The 23,888-nt window shown below is 43.8% G+C and overlaps 1 protein-coding gene across 1 annotated transcript in view; it reads right to left on the bottom strand.

Moving 5' to 3' along the window:
* Nucleotides 1-23,888, bottom strand: part of AKAP10 (A-kinase anchoring protein 10) — a 55,208-nt gene that overhangs the window by 15,729 nt on the left and 15,591 nt on the right. The window contains exons 4-9 of the mRNA XM_077294207.1: nt 22,387-22,938; nt 13,006-13,104; nt 10,714-10,798; nt 9,603-9,726; nt 2,810-2,946; nt 659-803 (exon numbers count right to left, since the gene is read on the bottom strand). Of these exons, the coding sequence (XP_077150322.1) occupies nt 659-803; nt 2,810-2,946; nt 9,603-9,726; nt 10,714-10,798; nt 13,006-13,104; nt 22,387-22,938 (1,142 nt within the window). The remainder of the gene's footprint in view (nt 1-658; nt 804-2,809; nt 2,947-9,602; nt 9,727-10,713; nt 10,799-13,005; nt 13,105-22,386; nt 22,939-23,888) is intronic.

A 23,888-nucleotide genomic window follows, 5' to 3' on the forward strand; every position in this document is an offset into this window, starting at 1 on the left:
AAAATGCCAAAATTATGTTTTTTGGCAGCTCCAACCTTACAATAAAATGCAATAAGAGGCAATTAGACCATTATATCTACGCCAAGATGGTATCATTAAAAACATCAGCTCAGGACACACCAAGCCCTGAATCCCAAAAAATGGGTCTCAGAAAATGGTGTCAAATGTAAAAGCTATTTGGATTTTTTTTTCACAACCTTAATAAAAAGTAAACTATCCATGTTTGAGATGTGCGTACTCATACTAACCTGGGGAATCATATTGCCAGGTCAGTTATAGTATATAGAGAATATGGTAATTGAAAAAAAAATTAAAAAAACTTGTGGAATTGCACTTTTATTAGAAACATCAATGCACTTGGAATTTTACTGTTTTCCAGCACACTATATGGTAAAATCAATGGTGTCATTCAAAAGTACAATGCGTCTCGCAAAAAAACAAGCCCTCAAACGGCTATATTAACAAAAATATAAAAAAGTTATGGCTGTTGGAAGAAGGGGAGGGAAAAACAAATGAAAAAACTGAAATTGGTCCAGGGGTGAAGGTGTTAAGATCAGAAATGTAAAAGCATTACAAGATTTTTTTTTTCTCAACACAAGTGGATGTTCTGCTCCAGTCTGCAAAAACATAAAAAAGTGCATTTGTGCCATAACATCACCTTCTCCATGGTGGTCCAAGCCTGACGTAATGGAGTGGTGAAGCAGTTTGGGAGAGGGCCTCCTTCCCGGCAAATGTTGGATTCAATTTCCAGCCGCACGGAGTCATCAAAGCCTAAGGGGTGTGTAGCTTGTAAGGAAAAATACCTAAAGGCAAGATATATTGCTGTGAGCCATACAATACTACAGAGGTGTTCAGCACACGACCACGCGACGTGAAATCATTGATGCTCAGAGAACAACAAACACACTCTGCTAAGAAGAAACAGAATATGGACTGTTGTGGTTTATTGTCCAAATGATTGGAATAAAGCACAAAGCACGTCAGGTATGTCAGACCCAAAGGGGTTTACCACTACCTCGTCACCTATTCTTAGGAAACATCATCAATAGAAGTCCACAGGACAACAGCAGGAATGAACTAACCTTCACCGAGACACAGGCCGTGACCAAGGTCCGGGATTGACTGAAACGTTGGTCCCCACTGTAAATATGGACCTAACCGCATCTCCCAAATAAATACTTTGCTGCCGAATCACCAAAGTGTTTATATCAGAAAAGGGACATAAAACACTTTGAAAAGTTGCAAATTTTGAGACTTTTGGGCAACCCTGCCAGAATGTGAGGAGCTAAGGAAGGACGGGGTGTGACTATGTCCACCCATCAAAATTGCAACTGGAGTAAGATTTCTGGCGAGGTGCACAGACGAAATGTGACAATCATTAAGTGGAGGGCGCCTCTTGAATTCGGCCCATTTTACTCCTGCACGGCCCTCAGTAAGACTTGTGAACGAAACACTTTATGCAATTTAAGGCAAAGTCCTTAATTCATTGAGTGCCGTGGTTGACTACTCTGCAGTGGTTGGATATATGTCCTACCAGAAGACAGTAGAAGACTTCCCTGAGGGCTGACAATATATAGGTCAGTTTATATTAAAAAAAAAAGGGGGACCATGCCTGGATCTAAAGACCAGTCTTGACCACCAGGTCTCTGGATCCAAGCTAAATGCCTCAGACATATATGTAGCAGTTTTGTCAGGGCCGGGTCTTTCGATATGAGTACAGTAGACATTTTACGAACATGTGAAACGGGCCTATGATGCTGCAGGTCCAATACCTCCTCACCGATCAGTCACTTTCACCTCCGGCAGTGGTCGAAGGTAAATACTGTATGACGCGGAGCACCACAGCTCCTTACACTGTGTATAGACCATAGCCGGGGGCTGCAGATCAACTATTATTTAGGAGAACAGGAGCTGATCTGCAGCAAACTGCAAAGAGCTTTATTAGTCTGCTCTCTACATCTGGCCACTGCCAGAGGTGATAACGACTGATCAGTGGGAGTGACGGACCGGCACCAATCTTATATCTGATGACCCCTGAAATCACCAGGTCATTTAAAGCCATTTTTACCTTAATGGCTTTCCTTTAACTTTATCTTAAAGGGGTATACCTTTCTCCAATAAGTAGTAGGTGTAATATTAGCAAATACCTAAAATGTAGTATAGTTCTTCTGATTCGCTACATCAGGACCTTAGGTATCCATGGTTACGACTACTAGCAACTAGCTAACTGTCACTATCAGTGGTCGTAACCATGGATGCCTAAGGTCCTGCAATGCCAGAACAGGAGGAGAGAGACATAGCTAATCAGAAAAACTGTGCTACATTTCTAATTGGAGATATTTGCTAATTTTATTATTACAGCTACTACATACTGGGATAGGATCTTGCGGATGAGAATAAGCCTTTGGCGAATGCTATTTTAAGCAGCCCCTTTTGACTTTTGTGCTGCTAGATCACAGCGGATGATTCTGAACCTGCTTGTCTCACTATCTGCACTTTACAGTAACAGTCAGGGCATAAAAAAAATCCCAAAGCTTCCGGCTTTCAGTACAAACACATTTACTATAATTAGAAGCAACTTTAACAGCGCGGCAATGAGATCTTATATCCCGTGCTCAGTCACAAGTCACTGGGAACCCAGGCCTTGGAATTACGACAACAACCAAAACACAGTAAAATGAAATAACCTGAAAAATGTTTCAGAATCAGACCCATATAACAGATGTTTTCATATAACTGACATCATCTGCAGAAAAAATATATTTAAAAAAAAAAAAGTTATTCCAATAATTAAAGATCCACTTCTTACTTATCATAAAGGATCATGGCGTCGTTCTGGGCCTCCTGTCCATCATACTGTCCATTTTTGGCTGCAAGTTGCGACTGGAAGTTATCAGCAGCCAACCAGAACTGTAATATGTTCAAGGCATCTTCCTTCTCCATGTACTAGAGGAAGAGAAAAAAAATACTTTATATAATAAAAGTCAGTAAGATAAAATATACATAGCAAAAATGACTAAAATAAAAAAAAAACACTTTTAAATATTCATCAAAAAAATAATACAAGTAAAGACATTTTGATGTAAGAGAAGAAATTTCATCCACATGCTGTGGAACAAGATCTGGAGAGGAAAGTGATCTGTGCTTTAGCATTTGTAACTTTACACTGTGGAGTTTTATTATTTAACCATTTGGAATATAGCAATGGAGGGTGTATTTTCAAGTTTTAGATGTTATCCCCTATCCATGGGTTAGAGAATAACTTCCCAATCGCTGGAGGCCCAACTGCTGGGACCTCATGTATCCTGAGAATCAGGAAACTGAAGATCCCCATGAGAATGGAGCAGAAGTCGATCATGCGCACTGCCACTTCTTTCATTAACCCCTTAACCCCCAAGGGTGGTTTGCACGTTAATGACCGGGCCAATTTTTACAATTCTGACCACTGTCCCTTTATGAGGTTATAACTCTGGAACGCGTCAACAGGTCTTGGCGATTCTGACAATGTTTTCTCGTGACATATTGTACTTCATGATAGTGGTAAAATTTATTCGATATAACTTGCGTTTATTTGTGAAAAAAACGGGAATCTGGCGAAAATTTTGAAAATTTCGCAATTTTCCAACTTTCAATTTTTATGCCCTTAAATCACAGACATATGTCACGCAAAAAACTTAATAAGTAACATTTCCCACATGTCTACTTTACATCAGTACAATTTTGGAACCAAAATTTTTTTTTTGTTAGGGAGTTATAAGGGTTAAAAGTTGACCAGAAATTTCTCATTTTTACAACACCATTTTTTTTAGGGACCACATCTCATTTGAAGTCATTTTGAGGGGTCTATATGATAGAAAATACCCAAGTGTGACACCATTCTAAAAACTGCACCCCTCAAGGTGCTCAAAACCACATTCAAGAAGTTTATTAACCCTTCAGGTGTTTCACAGGAATTTTTGGAATGTTTAAATAAAAATGAACATTTAACTTTTTTTCACACAAAATTTATTTCAGCTCCAATTTGTTTTATTTTACCAAGGGTAACAGGAGAAAATGGACCCCAAAAGTTGTTGTACAATTTGTCCTGAGTACGCTGATACCCCATATGTGGGGGTAAACCACTGTTTGTGCGCATGGCAGAGCTCGGAAGGAAAGGAGCGCCATTTGACTTTTCAATGCAAAATTGACTGGAATTGAGATGGGACGCCATGTTGCGTTTGGAGAGCCCCTGATGTGCCTAAACATTAAACCCCCCACAAGTGACACCATTTTGGAAAGTAGACCCCCTAAGGAACTTATCTAGATGTGTTTTGAAAGCTTTGAACCCCCAAGTGTTTCACTACAGTTTATAACGCAGAGCCGTGAAAATAAAAATTCTTTTTTTTTTTTTTTTCTTCACAAAAATGATTTTTTAGCCCCCTGCTTTGTATTTTTACAAGGGTAACAGAATAAATTGGACCCCAAAAGTTGTTGTCCAATTTGTCCTGAGTACGCTGATACCCCATATGTTGGGGGGAACCACTGTTTGGGCGCATGACAGAGCTTGGAATGGAAGGAGCGCCATTTGGAATGCAGACAAATGGATTGGTCTGCAGGCGTCACGTTGCATTTGCAGAGCCCCTGATGTACCCAAACCATACAAACCCCCCACAAGTGACCCCATATTGGAAACTAGACCTCCCAAGGAACTTATCTAGATGTGTTGTGAGAACTTTGATCCCCCAAGTGTTTCACTACAGTTTACAGCGCAGAGCCGTGAAAATAAAAAAAAAAAATTTTCCCAGAAAAATGATTTTTAGCCCCCCAAATTTTTATTTTCCCAAGGATAACAAAAGAACTTAGACCCCAAAAGTTGTTGTCCAATTTGTCCCGAGTACGCTGATACCCCATATGTTGGTGTAAACCCCTGTTTGGGCGCACGGGAGACCTCGGAAGGGAAGGAGCACTGTTTTACTTTTTCAACGCAGAATTGGCTGGAATTGAGATCGGACGCCATGTCGCGTTTGGAGAGCCCCTGATGTGCCTGAACAGTGGAAACCCCCCCAATTCTACCTGAAACCCTAATCCAAACACACCCCTAACCCTAATCCCAACGGTAACCCTAACCACACCCCTAGCCCTGACACACCCATAATTCTAATCCCAACCCTAATCCCAAACGTAAATGTAATCCAAACCCTAACTTTAGCCCCAACCCTAACCTTACCTCCAACCCTAGCCCTAACCCTAACCCTAGCCCTAATGGGAAAATGGAAATAAATACATTTTTTTATATTTAATTATTCTTCCCTAACTAAGGGGGTGATGAAGGGGGGGTTTGATTTACTTTTATAGCGTTTTTTATATCAGATTTTTATGATTGGCAGCTGTCACATACTAAAAGACGCTTTTTATAGCAAAAAAGTTTTAGCGTCTCCACATTTTGAGAGCTATAATTTTTCCATATTTTGGTCCACAGAGTCATGTGAGGTCTTGTTTTGTTGCAGGACGAGTTGACGTTTTTATTGGTAACATTTTCGGACACGTGACAGTTTTTGATCACTTTTTATTCCCATTTTTGTGAGGCAGAATGACCAAAAACCAGCTATTCATGAATTTCTTTTGGGGGAGGCGTTTATACCGTTCCGCGTTTGGTAAAATTGATAAAGCAGTTTTATTCTTTGGGTCAGTACGATTACAGCGATACCTCATTTATATCATTTTTTTATGTTTTGGCGCTTTTATACGATAAAAACTATTTTATAGAAAAAATAATTATTTTGGTATCGCTTTATTCTCAGGACTATAACTTTTTTATTTTTTCTTTGATGACGCTGTATGGCGGCTCGTTTTTTGCGGGACAAGATGACGTTTTCAGCGGTACCATGGTTATTTATATCCGTCTTTTTGATCGCGTGTTATTCCACTTTTTGTTCGGCGGTATGGTAATAAAGCGTTGTTTTTTTGGCTCTTTTTTTTTCCTTACGGTGTTTACTGAAGGGGTTAACTAGTAGGACAGTTTTATAGGTGCGGTCGTTACGGACGCGGCGATACTAAATAGGTGTACTTTTATTGTTTTGGTTTTTTTATTTAGATAAAGAAATGTATTTATGGGAATAATATTTTTTTTTCCTTTATTTAGGATTTTTTTTTTTATTTTTTTTTTTTAGACATGTGGAACATTTTTTTTTTTTTTACTTTTTTACTTTGTCCCAGGGGGGGACATCACAGATCGGTGATCTGACAGTTTGCACAGCACTCTGTCAGATCAGCGATCTTACTTAGAGCACTGCAGGCTTACCAGCGCCTGCTCTGAGCAGGCACTCGGTAAGCCACCTCCCTCCCTGCAGGACCCGGATGCCGCGGCCATCTTGGATCCGGGACCTGCAGCGAGGAAGGAGGTAGAAGACCCTCGGAGCAACGCGATCACATCGCGTTGCTCCGGGGGTCTCAGGGAAGCCCGCAGGGACCCCCCTCCCTGTGCGATGCATCCCTATACCGCCGGCACACCGGCGGTTAATGTGCCGGGGGCGGTCCGTGACCGCTCCTGGCACATAGTGCCAGATGTCAGCTGTGATATGCAGCTGACACCCGGCCGCAATCGGCCACGCTCCCCACCGTGAGCGCGGCCGATCGCGTATGACGTACTATCCCGTCGGTGGTCATACGGGCCCACCCCACCTCGACGGGATAGTACGTCATATGTCAGAAAGGGGTTAATATTGGTCCATTTAAGACCGACGGAGAGCTGCGCTCGGCTATCTCCGGGGGTCCATTTAAGACCTGTTGAGTTCTGCACTCGGCTATCTCCGGGGGTCCCTTTAAGACCTGTCTAGAGCTGCACTCGGCTATCTCCGGGGTCCCTTTAAGACCTGTCGAGAGCTGCACGTGGCTGTCTCTTAAGACCAGACGAGAGTTGCACTGCACTCAGCCTTCTCCGAGGGTCCTTTTAAAGGACCACTGTCACCCCCTCCAGCCGTTATAAACTAAAAGAGCCACCTTGTGCAGCAGTAATGCTGCAGTCTAACAAGGTGGCTCTTTTAGTTTTTGATTCATTTATTCCCTCAATAAAGCGGTTTAAAATTTGCCCTAAAAACCTGTCTGTAGACCTGGAGGCGGTCCGAAGCCTCCTCTATGAATCTCCCAACGGCTGTCACTCTTCTCTTCTGGGGATGTGGTCGCCGCCCCCTTCGCGCTGTTTCTTCTTAAATCCGGCGCCTGCGCTGTGCGTGCCTGCCTGGGGCAGGCGCAGTCTTCATTGTCCGTCATAGGTCAGATGCAGGGTGCCTGACTGCGCCTGTGCGGGCAGTGCGCCCACCCTGTTGCTGAATTCCCGCCCTGCACTGTGTTATTCATTATGCACAGTGCGGGGCTGGGGTTCCTGGGCATGCGCACTGCGCTGTTCAGACGCTCCCCCAGCTCAGACGCTCCCCCAGCTCCCCCGCCTTCCAGCGTTGTTATTTGCGGCTGCTTCATTCCAAACGCTGGCAAGGAAACCTGTATATTACGGCAACGCTGGAAGGCGGGGGACCGGGGGAGCGTCTGAACAGCGCAGTGCGCATGCCCAGGAACCCCAGCCCCGCACTGTGCATAATGAATAACAGTGCGGGGCGGGGATTCAGCAACAGGGTGGGCGCACTGCCCGCACAGGCGCAGTCAGGCACCCTGCATCTGACCTATGACGGACAATGAAGACTGCGCCTGCCCCAGGCAGGCACGCACAGCGCAAGCGCCGGATTTAAGAAGAAACAGTGCGAAGGGGGCGGCGACCATCGCCCCTGAAGAGAAGAGTGACGGCAGTTGGGAGATTCACAGAGGAGGCTTCGGACCGCCTCCAGGTCTACAGACAGGTTTTTAGGGCAAATTTTAAAACGCTTTATTGAGGGAATAAATGAATCAAAAACTAAAAGAGCCACCTTGTTAGACTGCAGCATTACTGCTGCACAAGGTGGCTCTTTTAGTTTATAACGGCTGGAGGGGGTGACAGTGGCCCTTTAAGAATGAATGATTAATCGACACTCCATTCACACATGGCTTTTCAGAGCCCCGGCTCTCAGGATTGATGGGGTTCCCAGAGGTCAGACCCCCAGCAATCAGGAAGCCATCCCCTATCCCAGTTTCAACTTGGAAATAGCCTTAACATTGATAATGGCAGTGACTCCTAAGGTTCCCATATACCGGTTAAAGGTGGTGAAATATACGGTACTTAAGTATAAGTGGAATCAGCCAACAGTCTAAGGCTATGTGCACACTTAGGAAATGCGGTGCAGAATTATCTGCACAAACTCTGCATCTCCTGGCAGAATCCGCAGCTGCGTTTTTTATGCATTTTTAGTGAGTTTTTTTGTGCAGATTTTATTTCTATAATGGACGGGTGCAGAAACGATGCAGAACTGCACAAAAAGATTTTTCTGCACCATGTGCACAGCTTTTTTTTCACATTGATTTACATTGTACTGTAAATCACAGTGCAGTTCTGCAGCGTTTCTGCTGCAGAAAAATCTGCTGCAGATCTGCACCAAATCTGCATCGTGTGCACATACCCTAATGTGTATGGGAGGCTCTCGTCTCTCCCATACCAGGCGATGTTGGGGGGCGCAGAGGGAGGAATCAGCCTTTGGCATTTCAGACGTTTATTCAGCAAAGAAATAAGCCACCACCAGGAGCGTCAGTGTCTCGCTCATAGAAAACAAGGCTATGCTCGGCCGAGCGGTCCAGTGTTCGGGAGTGGGAAGAGAAAGCTGTCGGCCGACCAGTATCTAATGTGTATGCAGGCCTTTAGGATAATCAACAGATAGCAATAACGGAGTACTACAGCGTGAACAAAAATATAAACAAGAATAATAAGAAATATTAGTATTATTATAATTATTATATATATTACTTTGTATAATAAATATTATACAAATGTTGAGATCTCTGCTTGCAGTCAGTCAATAGGAACACTCCCTGTTTACTTCCTGGGGTGAAAAAAGTTGTCAGAGTCGGTAACTACCTGTGTGCACCATCACATGGCCTGGGACGATGATTATCCAGAAAAGCTGCAAATGAAAGATCCTCTCAAATGAAACCAAGTAGAGTTCTTAAAGGGGTTTTCCAGTACTTTATATTAATGGCCTGTCCTTAGGATAAGTTAATGTCAGATGGGTCTGGTGCGACAACCTGAACAGCCACCGATCAGCTGTTCTCGGTGCTGGTGTTGGCAGGATGTGCCGCAGCCGAGAGCCGTGTACTGCCTTTTGTAATAAAGCGAGTGGTACGGCAGTACCCGGCTGTAGCCACTACTCTCAAGGAGGAGTCAAGACCAATTACCACTGTCTATTAACCAAACACCCCAGGGGTCGTAATCAGGCAGAACAGGCAGAGAAAAATTAACATAGCCACAGATCACTACCATTATCGTGATGTCTTTGCAGCAATAGCTGTCTTATTTGCTGTAAGGAGCAATATCTCGGCTTCCTGTTCTAGACAAGCTTGTGTAATAAGAGAAAAGAGAAGAGCAGTGTAATAGTAATGAGCAGAGTATACGGGAAAGTGAGAGGAGCGGCAGTGAGAGCACAAGCCGTCCACGCGTAATGGGTGACTACACAGGATGTAATAACCCTCCATAGTAGAGCACTCACCTCGGAGAAATAAAAGAGCGCCGACTCGCAGAATAAGATATCAGACAGGTACACCGTGCCACTGGTCAGCACCTCAATCTGGTATTTACAGAAATGCTGACTTCGCAAAAATTCTGAAAAGTGCCTGTAAAACGAGGAAAAAAAAAAGTGTTACTTCTATCATTTATATAGCTGGGTTAGTCATCTGGCTCAGCCCATAATGCTATTAACATAGCAACATGTTCTACCTCCGATAATGCAACCGCTAGATCCGGTCCATCAGCCATGACTCTGGTCGCTGGGAGAGAGCCACCTCTTACCGGATGGCATCCACGGCTCATAGGAGTCACAGTGTGGCAATGACGTCGTGCCAGGCCGGCTACTCAAGAGGAGCCGGGGACGCAGCCAGGTAACCACATTACAATAACAGGGACACTTACAGTCCATGTGCGGACTATTCTCATCCAGCTCTGCTACACGTGTCTTCCTGGATTATATATTTACCATCACTATTATATCCACTTTTGGCTCAAAAATGGTCTACAACACTAGAACAGAAACTGCATTTATGATTCTAGTCTATAAGGAGTCCTATAAGACCCACCATAAGGGGATCTGGTAGAATCTTTTAGAAAACGGATCTGTTTAATTTAGATGATTAAAACAGAACCCATGAAGAGACACTGAAAACGTTTTAGCCTACCAATATGGGTAATGCCGGTTTCACATACTCGTGTATCTCGGCCCAAGTATGGTCTGTGATGTCCGTCTCCTGACACAAGCAGTCTGATCGGCATGTATGAGACCACCGGCATTGCACATCGGCGTAATGTCAGTCTTTAAAACCGGCTGATGCCAGGACTTACTGCAGCTGATCAGTGGGGTCGCGAGACCCCTCACCAAACTAGTATTTATGACCCATCTCAGGAAAAGGTGGCGACAATAAATGTCATTTAAAAGGATTAATGGCTTAGTCTACTTGAAAAATGTACCTCCCGATACCAGGCATTTATGCAAGAGCTGAAGACAAAACCAACCAGTGTGTGGGAATATTTAACGAATTTCTCCTGAGAGCCAAGTATACTTTCGGCTCGGAATATTTAATAGTCTTAAACAAATGTTGATAACTTACTCTTGCTCCATGGCATTAAATACTATGGACTGTGCAGTAACAAAGCAGTTGGGGTCCACTTGTCCGTCCTCGCCACAGATCTTTGCTGCAAATAATAAAATATAGACAGCCATCAGACAATGCTACCCGATGGGAGAGAGTGCGCTCAGTCTAGCTTAAAAGGAAAGAAGAACAAACGTGCTATAAACCCATAGATTCTGAACATGGTGTATTCATGAAGATAGCATTGGTCACCCACTGCAGTGATTACCAGGCTGATACACACAGACAGCTGTCAATCACTACGGAGGAGTAAGGAGAGGCAGAAGGAGAACGTTCCTCAAGAACGCACCCAGCTCAAACTAACTTTCTAATATTTTGGGTAATGGTAGCGCAGATCTGTACAGAAGCCATGCTGCCCACCACAAGGGGACAGTCCAGTTTTATATCCCCCTAGATAATCCTTTGTCACTGAGCTCTAAATCATGGTCCTTATACAAAACCCGTAATTCCCGGACTAACCGCAGGCCTCCCGTTCTACTTACAGCCTCATAGACACCTATCAGGCTGTAAGTCTGGGATGGGAAACCCAGGATCAGTGCGGGAATTGTGGTCTGTATACAGCCTGGCCTAATATATGGCCACTATCAAAAGAAATTCCAGATATGGGACCCTCTTCATTTTGTTAAGCCAAAAGAAAAAACAAATGTCTGTCTGAGGGGTCTGAATCAGAAAACACAATGAAGGTGGTCAGCTTGTTGCCATTCGGTTTATTGACGTGCATCATTACATTGCTTTTAGCAGCGATACAGACTAATGGTACTTTTATGACAGACTGTCCCCTTCAAAAATAAATACGGTAAGATCCTGAGCCTCCACACAGCCCGGTATGCTGTATTGGCGACACCACTGTAGCTTACCAGATTCTTAACCTACTAATTAGCTAGCAAGAAGTAAAAAATTACCAAGATCCCTCCCAATTTCTCCACCAGCTTTTTCTGAGTTTTCTATGGAGATCCATCCACATGACCGCTGAAGCCAATTACTAGCCAGATATACACTCACTGGCCACTTTATTAGGTACACCTGTCCAACTTCTTGTTAACACTTAATTTCTAATCAGCCAATCACATGGCGGCAACTCAGTGCATTTAGGCATGTAGACATGGTCAAGACAATCTCCTGCAGTTCAACCGAGCATCAGTATGGGGAAGAAAGGTGATTTGAGTGCCTTTGAACGTGGCATGGTTGTTGGTGCCAGAAGGGCTGGTCTGAGTATTTCAGAAACTGCTGATCTACTGGGATTTTCACGCACAACCATCTCTAGGGTTTACAGAGAATGGTCCGAAAAAGAAAAAAAATCCAGTGAGCGGCAGTTCTGTGGGCGGAAATGCCTTGTTGATGCCAGAGGTCAGAGGAGAATGGGCAGACTGGTTCGAGCTGATAGAAAGGCAACAGTGACTCAAATCGCCACCCGTTACAACCAAGGTAGGCCTAAGAGCATCTCTGAACGCACAGTGCGTCGAACTTTGAGGCAGATGGGCTACAGCAGCAGAAGACCACACCGGGTACCACTCCTTTCAGCTAAGAACAGGAAACTGAGGCTACAATTTGTACAAGCTCATCGAAATTGGACAGTAGAAGATTGGAAAAACGTTGCTTGGTCTGATGAGTCTCGATTTCTGCTGCGACATTCGGATGGTAGGGTCAGAATTTGGCGTAAACAACATGAAAGCATGGATCCATCCTGCCTTGTATGGAGCATCTTTGGGATGTGCAGCCGACAAATCTGCGGCAACTGTGTGATGCCATCATGTCAATATGGACCAAAATCTCTGAGGAATGCTTCCAGCACCTTGTTGAATCTATGCCACGAAGAATTGAGGCAGTTCTGAAGGCAAAAGGGGGTCCAACCCGTTACTAGCATGGTGTACCTAATAAAGTGGCCGGTGAGTGTATTTGCCAGCAGGGATTTGGCGGGAGCATCACGTGGATTTCTCTCTTTTCGACAGGAAAATCAAGTAGTGGATACCGCTGAGGGACTGATCAGGTGAGGAATGCGGTATTGTTTTTTTATTATAGCATATCCAGCGGTTTTTTTTTTTTGTTTTTTTTGTTTGTTTGGTTTTTTTAATTACAGATAAGTTCTTAAACATTAGGAAATTGCCTTTCATACACTAACAGTGGCTCCATGTGGAAAATTCACTGAGATTGAGAAACTTTTGATCACAGCAAAAATATTTTTATTTTTGGATTTCTAAATTATCTTGATTAAAAATAAATAAATAATAATCCTTAGGCTTGCTCACTCACCTACTATGTCACTCCTGATTTCCTCGCTGATGGGTATAGGTTTAGCAGCATCCGGAGAAATGTATTTGGTGAAGGTGTGAACAGCGTCGCGCTCTATACCTGTAACAGAAGAGCGGTGTTAGCCTAGATACAACACTGTCTGGGATGTGCAGTAAGGTGTGATAAGGGGGGATACGTGCAGAGACCGCTGCAGCCTCACAGATGCACATGCAGAATGAATAAGATCACACTTAAATTATTCTACACGATTTCTGTTTTTGAGCCGTATCACAAGCCCCACAAATGTCGGGACGATATTGTCTGCACAGCCAGTACCCGAGATTACAGCACATCTGAGAAAGGCTCTCGGCTCTCCATAGACTGCTGGAGCCTTTTAATGCATCTACATTTTGAAGGCAAAGATCCACTAGGAAAACTAATTTCCATATCCCTCCCTTGACTATATGGACCTCATTGAGGACTGTGCCTTATTGGGACCCCTACACCATGAGCAAGATCAGTATGCTGCTCCCCAAAAAAGCACGTCTTGCTTCAGGTGATTCAGCTAATGTATGCATTACATGATGTGCAAGTCATTTTACTGGTGGAGATATAATACCACATGCAGGGAAATGTATGGAAATTTACCATGTCTCCCAAAGATCACAAATGATTGCCGCAGGTTAGAGAGGTCACACCAGCTTCTATACATACAAGGGTTGTCTTCAATTTAATCAATAAATTGAGTGGCGCTACGTATTACAGGGTTCTCATTCCTGCTGCGAATAAAACAATCTCCACCAATGATTGTATGCGTAATAAATAGGTTAAAAAGTTGGATATATAATATCCGTATTCGCGCTAATAAAAACCCCAAGAAAAAAAGGACATAAAATGCTCACTATTGAATGTAGCCAATAATAAAGCCAATAATAAATAACTCCATTGCTGTAAATAAAAAATAATAGCACAATATGAAGATCACTCCCAACTTGTAAGTGATAGTAAATGTCTTACCCTGCACCAATATTCAGGATAGTGTATGGGGTGCCTGGTTGCAGACTGTGATCCTCACATTGGATGAGATGCTGGGTTGCAGGCTGTATTAGTCCGGCGTCGGCTCACAACGTTGTGTTGAAGAAAAAAAAAATCGCTGATTCTGCTCGCGTACGGCGGTTGCCTCGGCCGATGGCAGCTCACCGTTACGCCCAGCTTTCGCTTGCGATGGTTGGTGCTCGTGCATGCAGGTGAGTGTCCTTCGAAGTGCGCGGTGTGAAAGACAGCGTTACGAAAGGACCTGTGTGCGCGAGTAACGTGACCACCCACGTGAATGGAAGATGCACTACGGATGGCGGTAGGGACCAAAGAAGATCGACGCGTTTCGGAGACGTCTGTCTCCTTCCTCAGGAATGGGCCCTACCCCATAGTCACTGCCCTTATAACCGCCATCCGTCCATTCAAATTACTGAAATCCAAAAAGCTCCACCCCACTATTTAGTCCATTGGGAACAACAGTGTTTAGGGTGAAGATCCATCTCGTCTCTTGACATGGCTTTGATGAAATTGCCACCCCTCCAATGTGGAGATATTTTCTCGATACCTGTAACCTCTGTACCCGACATGGATCCATTATGCTGTTCCAAAAAATGCTTAGAAAGAGGGTGCCCCATAAATTTCTTCTTAATGTTCTGAATATGCTCGCTGATCCTTATTTTAAGCGGTCTTTTTGTACGACCTATATATACCTTATTGCAGGAACATCTAATAGCATATATAACCCCTTTAGTTGAGCAAGTAATGAAATCCTTTATAATAAATTCAGTCTTGTCTTTACAGAACTTGCTTTGCTTTCTAGTTTGTACCTGTTTACACATGGTACATGTTTGACATGGAAAAAAGCCTTTTAACAACTCCCGAGATAATGTGGTTTGTTTCAAGTCAGATTTATTTTGTATAGTAGGAGCTATAAGATTACCTAAATTCCGGCATTTTCACATATTTATATATTATATATATTATATTAATATATTATATATTTTGAGAAAAATAGTGAAAAAACATTGGCACGTTTTAAAAAACGATAAGATCTTGGGGGACACATTATCAAATCAGCCTCGCTTTATATATAAAAAATGCCGGAATTTAGGTAATCTTATAGCTCCTACTATACAAAATAAATCTGACTTGAAACAAACCACATTATCTCGGGAGTTGTTAAAAGGCTTTTTTCCATGTCAAACATGTACCATGTGTAAACAGGTACAAACTAGAAAGCAAAGCAAGTTCTGTAAAGACAAGACTGAATTTATTATAAAGGATTTCATTACTTGCTCAACTAAAGGGGTTATATATGCTATTAGATGTTCCTGCAATAAGGTATATATAGGTCGTACAAAAAGACCGCTTAAAATAAGGATCAGCGAGCATATTCAGAACATTAAGAAGAAATTTATGGGGCACCCTCTTTCTAAGCATTTTTTGGAACAGCATAATGGATCCATGTCGGGTACAGAGGTTACAGGTATCGAGAAAATATCTCCACATTGGAGGGGTGGCAATTTCATCAAAGCCATGTCAAGAGCAGAGACGAGATGGATCTTCACCCTAAACACTGTTGTTCCCAATGGACTAAATAGTGGGGTGGAGCTTTTTGGATTTCAGTAATTTGAATGGACGGATGGCGGTTATAAGGGCAGTGACTATGGGGTAGGGCCCATTCCTGAGGAAGGAGACAGACGTCTCCGAAACGCGTCGATCTTCTTTGGTCCCTACCGCCATCCGTAGTGCATCTTCCATTCACGTGGGTGGTCACGTTACTCGCGCACACAGGTCCTTTCGTAACGCTGTCTTTCACACCGCGCACTTCGAAGGACACTCACCTGCATGCACGAGCACCAACCATCGCAAGCGAAAGCTGGGCGTAACGGTGAGCTGCCATCGGCCGAGGCAACCGCCGTACGCGAGCAGAATCAGCGATTTTTTTTCTTCAACACAACGTTGTGAGCCGACGCCGGACTAATACAGCCTGCAACCCAGCATCTCATCCAATGTGAGGATCACAGTCTGCAACCAGGCACCCCATACACTATCCTGAATATTGGTGCAGGGTAAGACATTTACTATCACTTACAAGTTGAGAGTGATCTTCATATTGTGCTATTATTTTTTATTTACAGCAATGGAGTTATTTATTATTGGCTTTATTATTGGCTACATTCAATAGTGAGCATTTTATGTCCTTTTTTTCTTGGGGTTTTTATTAGCGCGAATACGGATATTATATATCCAACTTTTTAACCTTGTCTTCAATTTACCCACCTTCTTTAAAATACCCTTACATGGCCAGTCTGATCCTCCGTTACTGAGAAATCAGCATTTTAATTGCTATGTAACTGAGGCTGAAACCTTGGTCACTCCAGCTCTATTGCTGCAGCCTCCCACTTCACTGACTGCTTGTTTGTCTGAAGTCTTCCAGCATAGAGGCCGTCACAATTAGCTTTTACCAATGCAGGAAGCCTCTGCTAAAAAGCATTACAAAATGCCCATAAACTCATTGGTTGTTCATCTATTACACAGACAGTTCATGTTCACATATTAAGAGATGCTCTTCACTTAAAAAAAAAAAAACAGGGGTGAAAAACCTTCATTTTTTTTTAATAAACCACCCAGAAGGATCTAAAATAATATAATGAGGTATAAGTATAGAGACCCTACGGGCCCTGGAAGTGTTGGAAGAAGGGTAAGAAGTAGAGAGACCCTACGGGCCCTGGAAGTGTTGGAAGAAGGGTAAGAAGTAGAGAGACCCTACGGGCCCTGGAAGTGTTGGAAGAAGGGTAAGAAGTAGAGAGACCCTACGGGCCCTGGAAGTGTTGGAAGAGGGGTAGCAGATGATTGGGAAGGCGAGTAACTGTACCATTTTTAAACATTCTAGAATTATTTGTCATTTCATGGACTTTAACCCCTTCCCGACCTGTGACACAGCGTATGCGTCATGAAAGTCGGTGCCAATCCGACCTGTGATGCATATGCTGTGTCACAGAATGATCGCGTCCCTGCAGGCCGGGTGAAAGGGTTAACTCCAATTTCACCTGACTTACAGGAACAGGGGGAGTGGTGCTTCAGCCCAGGGGGGGTGGCTTCACCCCCCCCCCCCCCGTGGCTACGATCGCTCTGATTGGCTGTTGAAAGTGAAACAGCCAATCAGAGCAATCGTAATATTTCAGCAATGAAAATTGATGAAATATTACAAACCAACTATGGCCGATGCTGCAATAGCATCAGCCATGGCTGGAGACCCCGATCTGTCCCCCCCCCCCCACCACCACACACACTGACAGCGGCGATCTGTCGCCATCAGTCTTTCCTACCCCTCCGTTCTCTCCCCGCTGCCTTCCTCTCCTCTCCGCCCCCCCCCCCCCCCCCCCCGTCCTGTCCGGCACCCCCGCTGTCCGATCCAACCCCCCTATACTTACCGAGTCCTGGGGTTCCTCCCACTGTCCGTCCAGCTTCCAGGATGGGCGCTGCCATCTTTCAAAATGGCAGGCGCATGCGCAGTGCGCTCGCCGAATCTGCCGCCCGGCAGATTCGTTCATTCATTTTGATCACTGTGATACATCCTATCACAGTGATCAAAATAAAAAAAATAGTAAATAGCCCCCTCCCCCTTATCACCCCCATAGGTAGGGAACATCATAAAATAAAGAAATTATATTTATTTTTATTTCTCCACTAGGGTTAGGGTGAGGGTCAGGGTTAGAACTAGGGTCAGGGTTAGAACTAGGGTCAGGGTTAGAACTAGGGTCAGGGTTAGAACTAGGGTCAGGGTTAGAACTAGGGTCAGGGTTAGAACTAGGGTCAGGGTTAGAACTAGGGTCAGGGTTAGAACTAGGGTCAGGGTTAGAACTAGGGTCAGGGTTAGAACTAGGGTCAGGGTTAGAACTAGGGTCAGGGTTAGAACTAGGGTCAGGGTTAGAACTAGGGTCAGGGTTAGAATTGGGGTTGGAATTAGGGTATGTGCACACAGTGCGGATTTAGCTGCGGATTCGCAGCAGTTTTCCGTGCGGTGTACAGTACCATGTAAACCTATAGAAAAACAAATCTGCTGTGCTCATGGTGCGGAAAATACCGTGCGGAAACGCTGAGTTGTATATTCCACAGCAAAATTCTTTATGAGGATCCGCAGTGTTTTACACCTGCGCCTCAATAGAAATCCTCAGGTGTAAAACCGCATGTGAAGTCTGTACAAAAAAAAAGCAGGAAATCCGCAATAAATCCGCAGGTATTTTTCAAAAACGGTGCAGAAAAATCCGCACACGAATCCGCAATGTGGGCACATAGCCTAAGGGTTAGGGTTGGAATTAGAGTTATGGTTGGGATTAGGGTTGGGGTTGGAATTAGGGATAAGATTAGGGTTAGCGGTGTGTTGGGGTTAGGGTTAGGCTTGTGGTTAGGGTTATGGTTAGGGATAAGATTAGGGTTAGCGGTGTGTTGGGGCTAGGGTTATGGTTAGGGATAAGATTAGGGTTAGCGGTGTGTTGGGGTTAGGCTTGTGGTTAGGGTTATGATTAGGGATAAGATTAGGGTTAGCGGTGTGTTGGGGTTAGGGTTAGGCTTGTGGTTAGGGTTATGGTAAGGGATGGGATTAGGGCTAGGGGTGTGTTGGGGGTTAGAGTTGTGGTTAGGGTTATGGTTAGGGTTGGGATTAGGGCTAGTGGTGTGTTGGGGTTAGAGTTGTGGTTAGGGTTGGGGTTAGGGGTGTGTTGGGGTTAGTGTTTGAGTTAGAATTGAGGGGTTTCCACTGTTTAGGCACATTAGGGGTCCCAAACGCGACATGGCGCCACCATTGATTCCAGCCAATTTCGCGTTCAAAAAGTCAAATGGTGCTCCCTCCCTTCTGTGCTCTGCCATGCGCCCAAACAGTGGTTTACCCCCACATATGGAGCATCAGAGTACTCAGGACAAATTGGACAACAACTTTTGGGGTCCAATTTCTCCTGTTACCCTTGTGAAAATAAAAAATAGCGGACTAAAAAATCATTTTTGAGGGAAAAATAAAGATTTTTTATTTTCACGGCTCTACGTTATAAACTTCTGTGAAGCACTTAGGGGTTCAAAGTGCTCACCACTCATCTAGATAAGTTCCATGGGGGGTCTAGTTTCCAAATGGGGTCACTTGTGGGGGAGCTCCAATGTTTAGGCACACAGGAGCTCTCCAAACGCGACATGGTGTCCGCTAACGATTGGAGCTAATTATTCATTCAAAAAGTCAAATGGCGCTCCTTCCCTTCCGAGCCCTGCTGTGCCCCCAAACAGTGGTTTACCCCCACATGAGGTATAGGTGTACTCAGGAGAAATTGCCCAACAAATTTTATGATCCATTTTATCCTGTAGCCCATGTGAAAATGAAAAAAATTGAGGCTAAAAGAAATTGTAAAAAAAAGTACTTTTTCATTTTTACGGATCAATTTGTAAAGCACCTAGGGGTTCAAAGTGCTCACTATGCAGCTAGATAAGTTCCTTAGTGGGTCTAGTTTCCAAAATGGGGTCACTTGTGGGGCAGCTCCAATGTTTAAGCACACAGGGGCTCTCCAAACGCGACATGGTATCCGCTAAAGATTGGAGCCAATTTTTAATTCAAAAAGTCAAATGGCACTCCTTCCCTTCCGAGCCCTATCGTGCGCCCAAACAGAGTTGTGGTTAGGGTTGGGATTACGGTTAGGGGTGTGTTGGGGTTAGTGTTTGAGTTAGAGTTTGAGAGGTTTCCACTGTTTAGGCACATCAGGGGGTCCCAAACGCGACATGGCGCCACCAATGATTCCAGCCAATTTCGCGTTCAAGAAGTCAAATGGTGCTCCCTCCCTACCGAGCCCTGCCGTGCGCCCAAACAGTGGTTTACCCCCACATATGGGGTATCCGTGTACTCAGGACAAATTGGACAACAACTTTCGGGGTCCACTTTCTCCTTTTACCCTTGGGAAAATAAAAAAAATTGTTGCTAAAAGATCATTTTTGTGACTAAAAAGTTAAATGTTCATTTTTTCCTTCCATGTTGCTTCTGCTGCTGTGAAGCACCTGAAGGGTTAATAAACTTCTTGAATGTGGTTTTGAGTACCTTGAGGGGTGCAGTTTTTAGAATGGTGTCACTTTTGGTTATTTTCAGTGATATAACCCCTCAAACTGACTTTAGATGTGAGGTGGTCCCTAAAAAAAATGGTTTTGTAAATTTTGTTGTAAAATTTAGAAATCGCTGGTCAAATTTGAACCCTTATATCTTCCTAGCAAAAAAAAAATTTTGTTTCCAAAATTGTGCTGATGTAAAGTAGACATGTGGGAAATGTTATTTATTAACTATTTTGTGTCACATAACTCTCTGGTTTAACAGAATAAAAATTCAAAATTTGAAAATTGCGAAATTTTCAAAATTTTCGCCAAATTTCCATTTTTTTCACAAATAAACGCAAAAATTATTGACCTAAATTTACTACTAACATGAAGCACAATATGTCACGAAAAAACAAACTCAGAATCGCTAGGATCCATTGAAGCGTTCTTGAGTTATTACCTCATAAAGGGACACTGGTCAGAATTGCAAAAAACGGCCCGGTCATTAAAGGGAACCGGTCACCCCGTTTTTTCAGTATGAGATAAAAATACTGTTTAATAGGGCCTGAGCTGTGCATTACAACAGTGTATTTTGTGGACCCCGATTCCCCACCTATGCTGCCAAAATACGTTACCAAAGTAGCCGTTTTCGCCTGTCAATCAGGCTGGTCTGGTCAAAAGGGCGTGGTGTCTTCCCCCAGATCTTGCTTAGTTTTCCGTTGGTGGCGTAGTGGTGTGCGCACGTCCAAGGTCCCGAATCCACTGCACAGGGGAGTTAAAAGAGCGCGATGTGCACTATTTCATTGGTGATCGGTGGGGGCGGCCATCTTCCTTTGGCCGCGCGTGCGCAGAAGCGGCGCTCTGCTGGCCGCGGCTTCAGGAAAATGGCCGCGGGATGCCGCGCGTGCGCAGATGGAGATCGCGGCGGCCATTTTCCTGAAGCCGAGATGCGAACTCTGCTTCAGGAAAATGGCTGCCGCGATCTCCATTTGCGCACGCGCAGCATCCCGCGGCCATTTTCCTGAAGCCGCGGCCAGCAGAGCGCCGCTTCTGCGCACGCGCGGCCAAAGGAAGATGGCCGCCCCCACCGATCACCAATGAAATAGTGCACATCGCGCTCTTTTAACTCCCCTGTGCAGTGGATTCGGGACCTTGGACATGCGCACACCACTACGCCACCAACGGAAAACTAAGCAAAATCTGGGGGAAGACACCACGCCCTTTTGACCAGACCAGCCTGATTGACAGGCGAAAACGACTACTTTGTTAACGTATTTTGGCAGCATAGGTGGGGAATCGGGGTCCACAAAATACACTGTTGTAATGCACAGCTCAGGCCCTATTAAACAGTATTTTTATCTCATACTGAAAAAACGGGGTGACAGGTGCCCTTTAAGGTTAAAATAGGCTGGGTCATGAAGGGGTTAAGTGGCTTCTCGGGCTGCAGGGCTGGATGACTACTCTCCAATCTTCTGACCACTATCCAATTCGGGAGGTCCTCATATATATTACAAGTTTGAAAATGGTGGCTATGGTCAACTCATCTAAACGTGCACGATAGGCAATGTGCCATCTGTAAATTATCTATTCATTTTTAAATCAGGTTTATATATTGATTGTAAGTTATTTTATTTTTTTATCTCACTATAGTAAACAAATACAAAATCCTGTATTTTTCAGTCTAACCATCAGGCCTATTTTAAAGGGAACCGGTCACCAGAAAAAACACTATTAAACTTCAGGTGTGGGGTTTATCTGCAGATTAACAGCATTAATAACCCGCCCGGCGCCCGCACTTAGACCAATGCTGCAGGGAGAAAAACTTTATTCTCCCTGGCAATGTTCTGCCAGCACCACCAGAGAATTCAGTCACCGCTCTGAGTAACGTGAAAGAAAAAACAAAGCCAGCTCACCGTTTTTGTAGAGAGCACGGAACCAGATCCTGACAAGACTTTGGAAGATAGTAAAAATGCAATGTTCCAGCTCAATAAAATATAAACAGTTTATTGGAAAAAAATTTTTAAGTTAAAATGCAAATTGCAAAAGAAATTATTAAAAAAGTGCTCCTAATACATCACCATAGCCCCAGTGGGTAAAGCAACGCGTTTCGACCGTACCACGGTCTTTGTCAAAGCTTTCTTTTGCAATTTTCATTTTAACTTAAACATTTTTTTTTTTCAATAAACTGTTTATATTTTATTGAGCTGGAACATTGCATTTTTTCTACCGCTCTGAGTATACTGTGTAGAGAACATTAAAAAAACAAACAAGTATTTATGTGTTTGGAAATAATTGACTTACTTTTCATTAATTTCTGGGACATGTCAGCTAGCCCCTCATGTCTCGGGCTGTCCCTGTTCGATGCATTAAGCTTGGAAGACTGCTCTTGGGGGAGTAAGGTCTCATCCTTAGACAGTTCTAGCTGTATCGCCGGCGTGCTTCCCATCTCCTGCTTAGTCTGTGATTGATGTGAAGCACTGCGTGGATTGGCTTCAGAACGTAGCGCTTTCAACCTGGACGTATGTTGTGGAACTTTAGAGCAATCCTGGGCCTGCTGACAAGCAGAAGCCGGAGGAGATGTTGCTGACTGATCTGGCCGCCTTGGAGATGGGGACACGGGCTCTGCCAAAGTGCTGTGCTTGACTGTATTTAGACTGAACGCTCTAATTCGGGACCAGGTTGTGGAGTTAAAACTTTTGGCCTCCAGCCAGAACTTGACTAAATGTTCCATCCTGCGGAGCTCCATAAACTGAATAAAATAAGGGAGAGCCACATTGTCTTGTAGAACTTGTTCGAGAGTTTTTGAAAGACTTGACTTTGCATCTTGGGACTCGTAGTTTAGACATGATCGGCCTGTAAGAGAATACAGAGGAAAAGGAAATAAAACTACTGTATTTATAGGACTATTAGACACTTTACCATAAGACGTACCCCAGGTTTATACAACAGAAAATAGGAAAAACTATTTTCCTATTAATAAAAACTAGTGTGTCCGCTGAGGTTAATGGTTCAATGGAGAAATATCTGCAGGTTTGGAGTCCTTGGATTTTGTATATGGACTCTCAGGACTTTCAATCCCTCTTTTCTAAGCCATAAGGAAGATAGATTGAACAATACGGGTTAGACGGACGTCATTATAGGGGTGCAAGTTGCCCCCTTCTAAACCAGACTCCACCTCCCCCCTTTTTTTTTCTTCCTCTCTCCTCCCCCTTATTCCTCTTCTTAGTCTCGTTCTTTCCGTTCGTGTTTATACCATTATTACTTGGAGTGACCTAGCCCCTCTTGTTTGGGTCAATCTCTTTCAGCGGATTCCACATATGTATCACCAAAGGTCATACAGTCTCCCTGGATAGGGGATACCTACATCCGCCATGGATTTTTATTTTTTTCTTTTCAGATCTTGCTGGACTTGATTGAAAATGATTTTGACCTGAAAGTTATACTATTTCGGGACTTGTTGGTTACAGGTCTTGATATACAGTTGTAAATATTTCTTTTTGCACTCAATACTTTTTATGTTGTTGAATCCTTTGTTCCTTGTTTGTTTTGAAGTTCTTTTCAATAAAAAACCAGATTAAAAATAAAAACTAGTGGCGTAAAGTAGAGGGGTTATCACTAAATGTAATGTACTAGGGTAGAATAGGGAGGTAACAAAACCAATTGTTAGTGTCTCTCTGAAGTGTGTATTATACATTCACGGCTCTGCTACACGCCTGCAGACATCCGCGGCTCTGCTACACGCCTGCAGACATCCGCGGCTCTGCTACACGCCTGCAGACATCCGCGGCTCTGCTACACGCCTG

The sequence above is a fragment of the Ranitomeya variabilis genome, chromosome 3 (genome assembly GCF_051348905.1).
Source record: "Ranitomeya variabilis isolate aRanVar5 chromosome 3, aRanVar5.hap1, whole genome shotgun sequence".
NCBI classification, from domain to species: Eukaryota; Metazoa; Chordata; class Amphibia; order Anura; family Dendrobatidae; genus Ranitomeya; species Ranitomeya variabilis.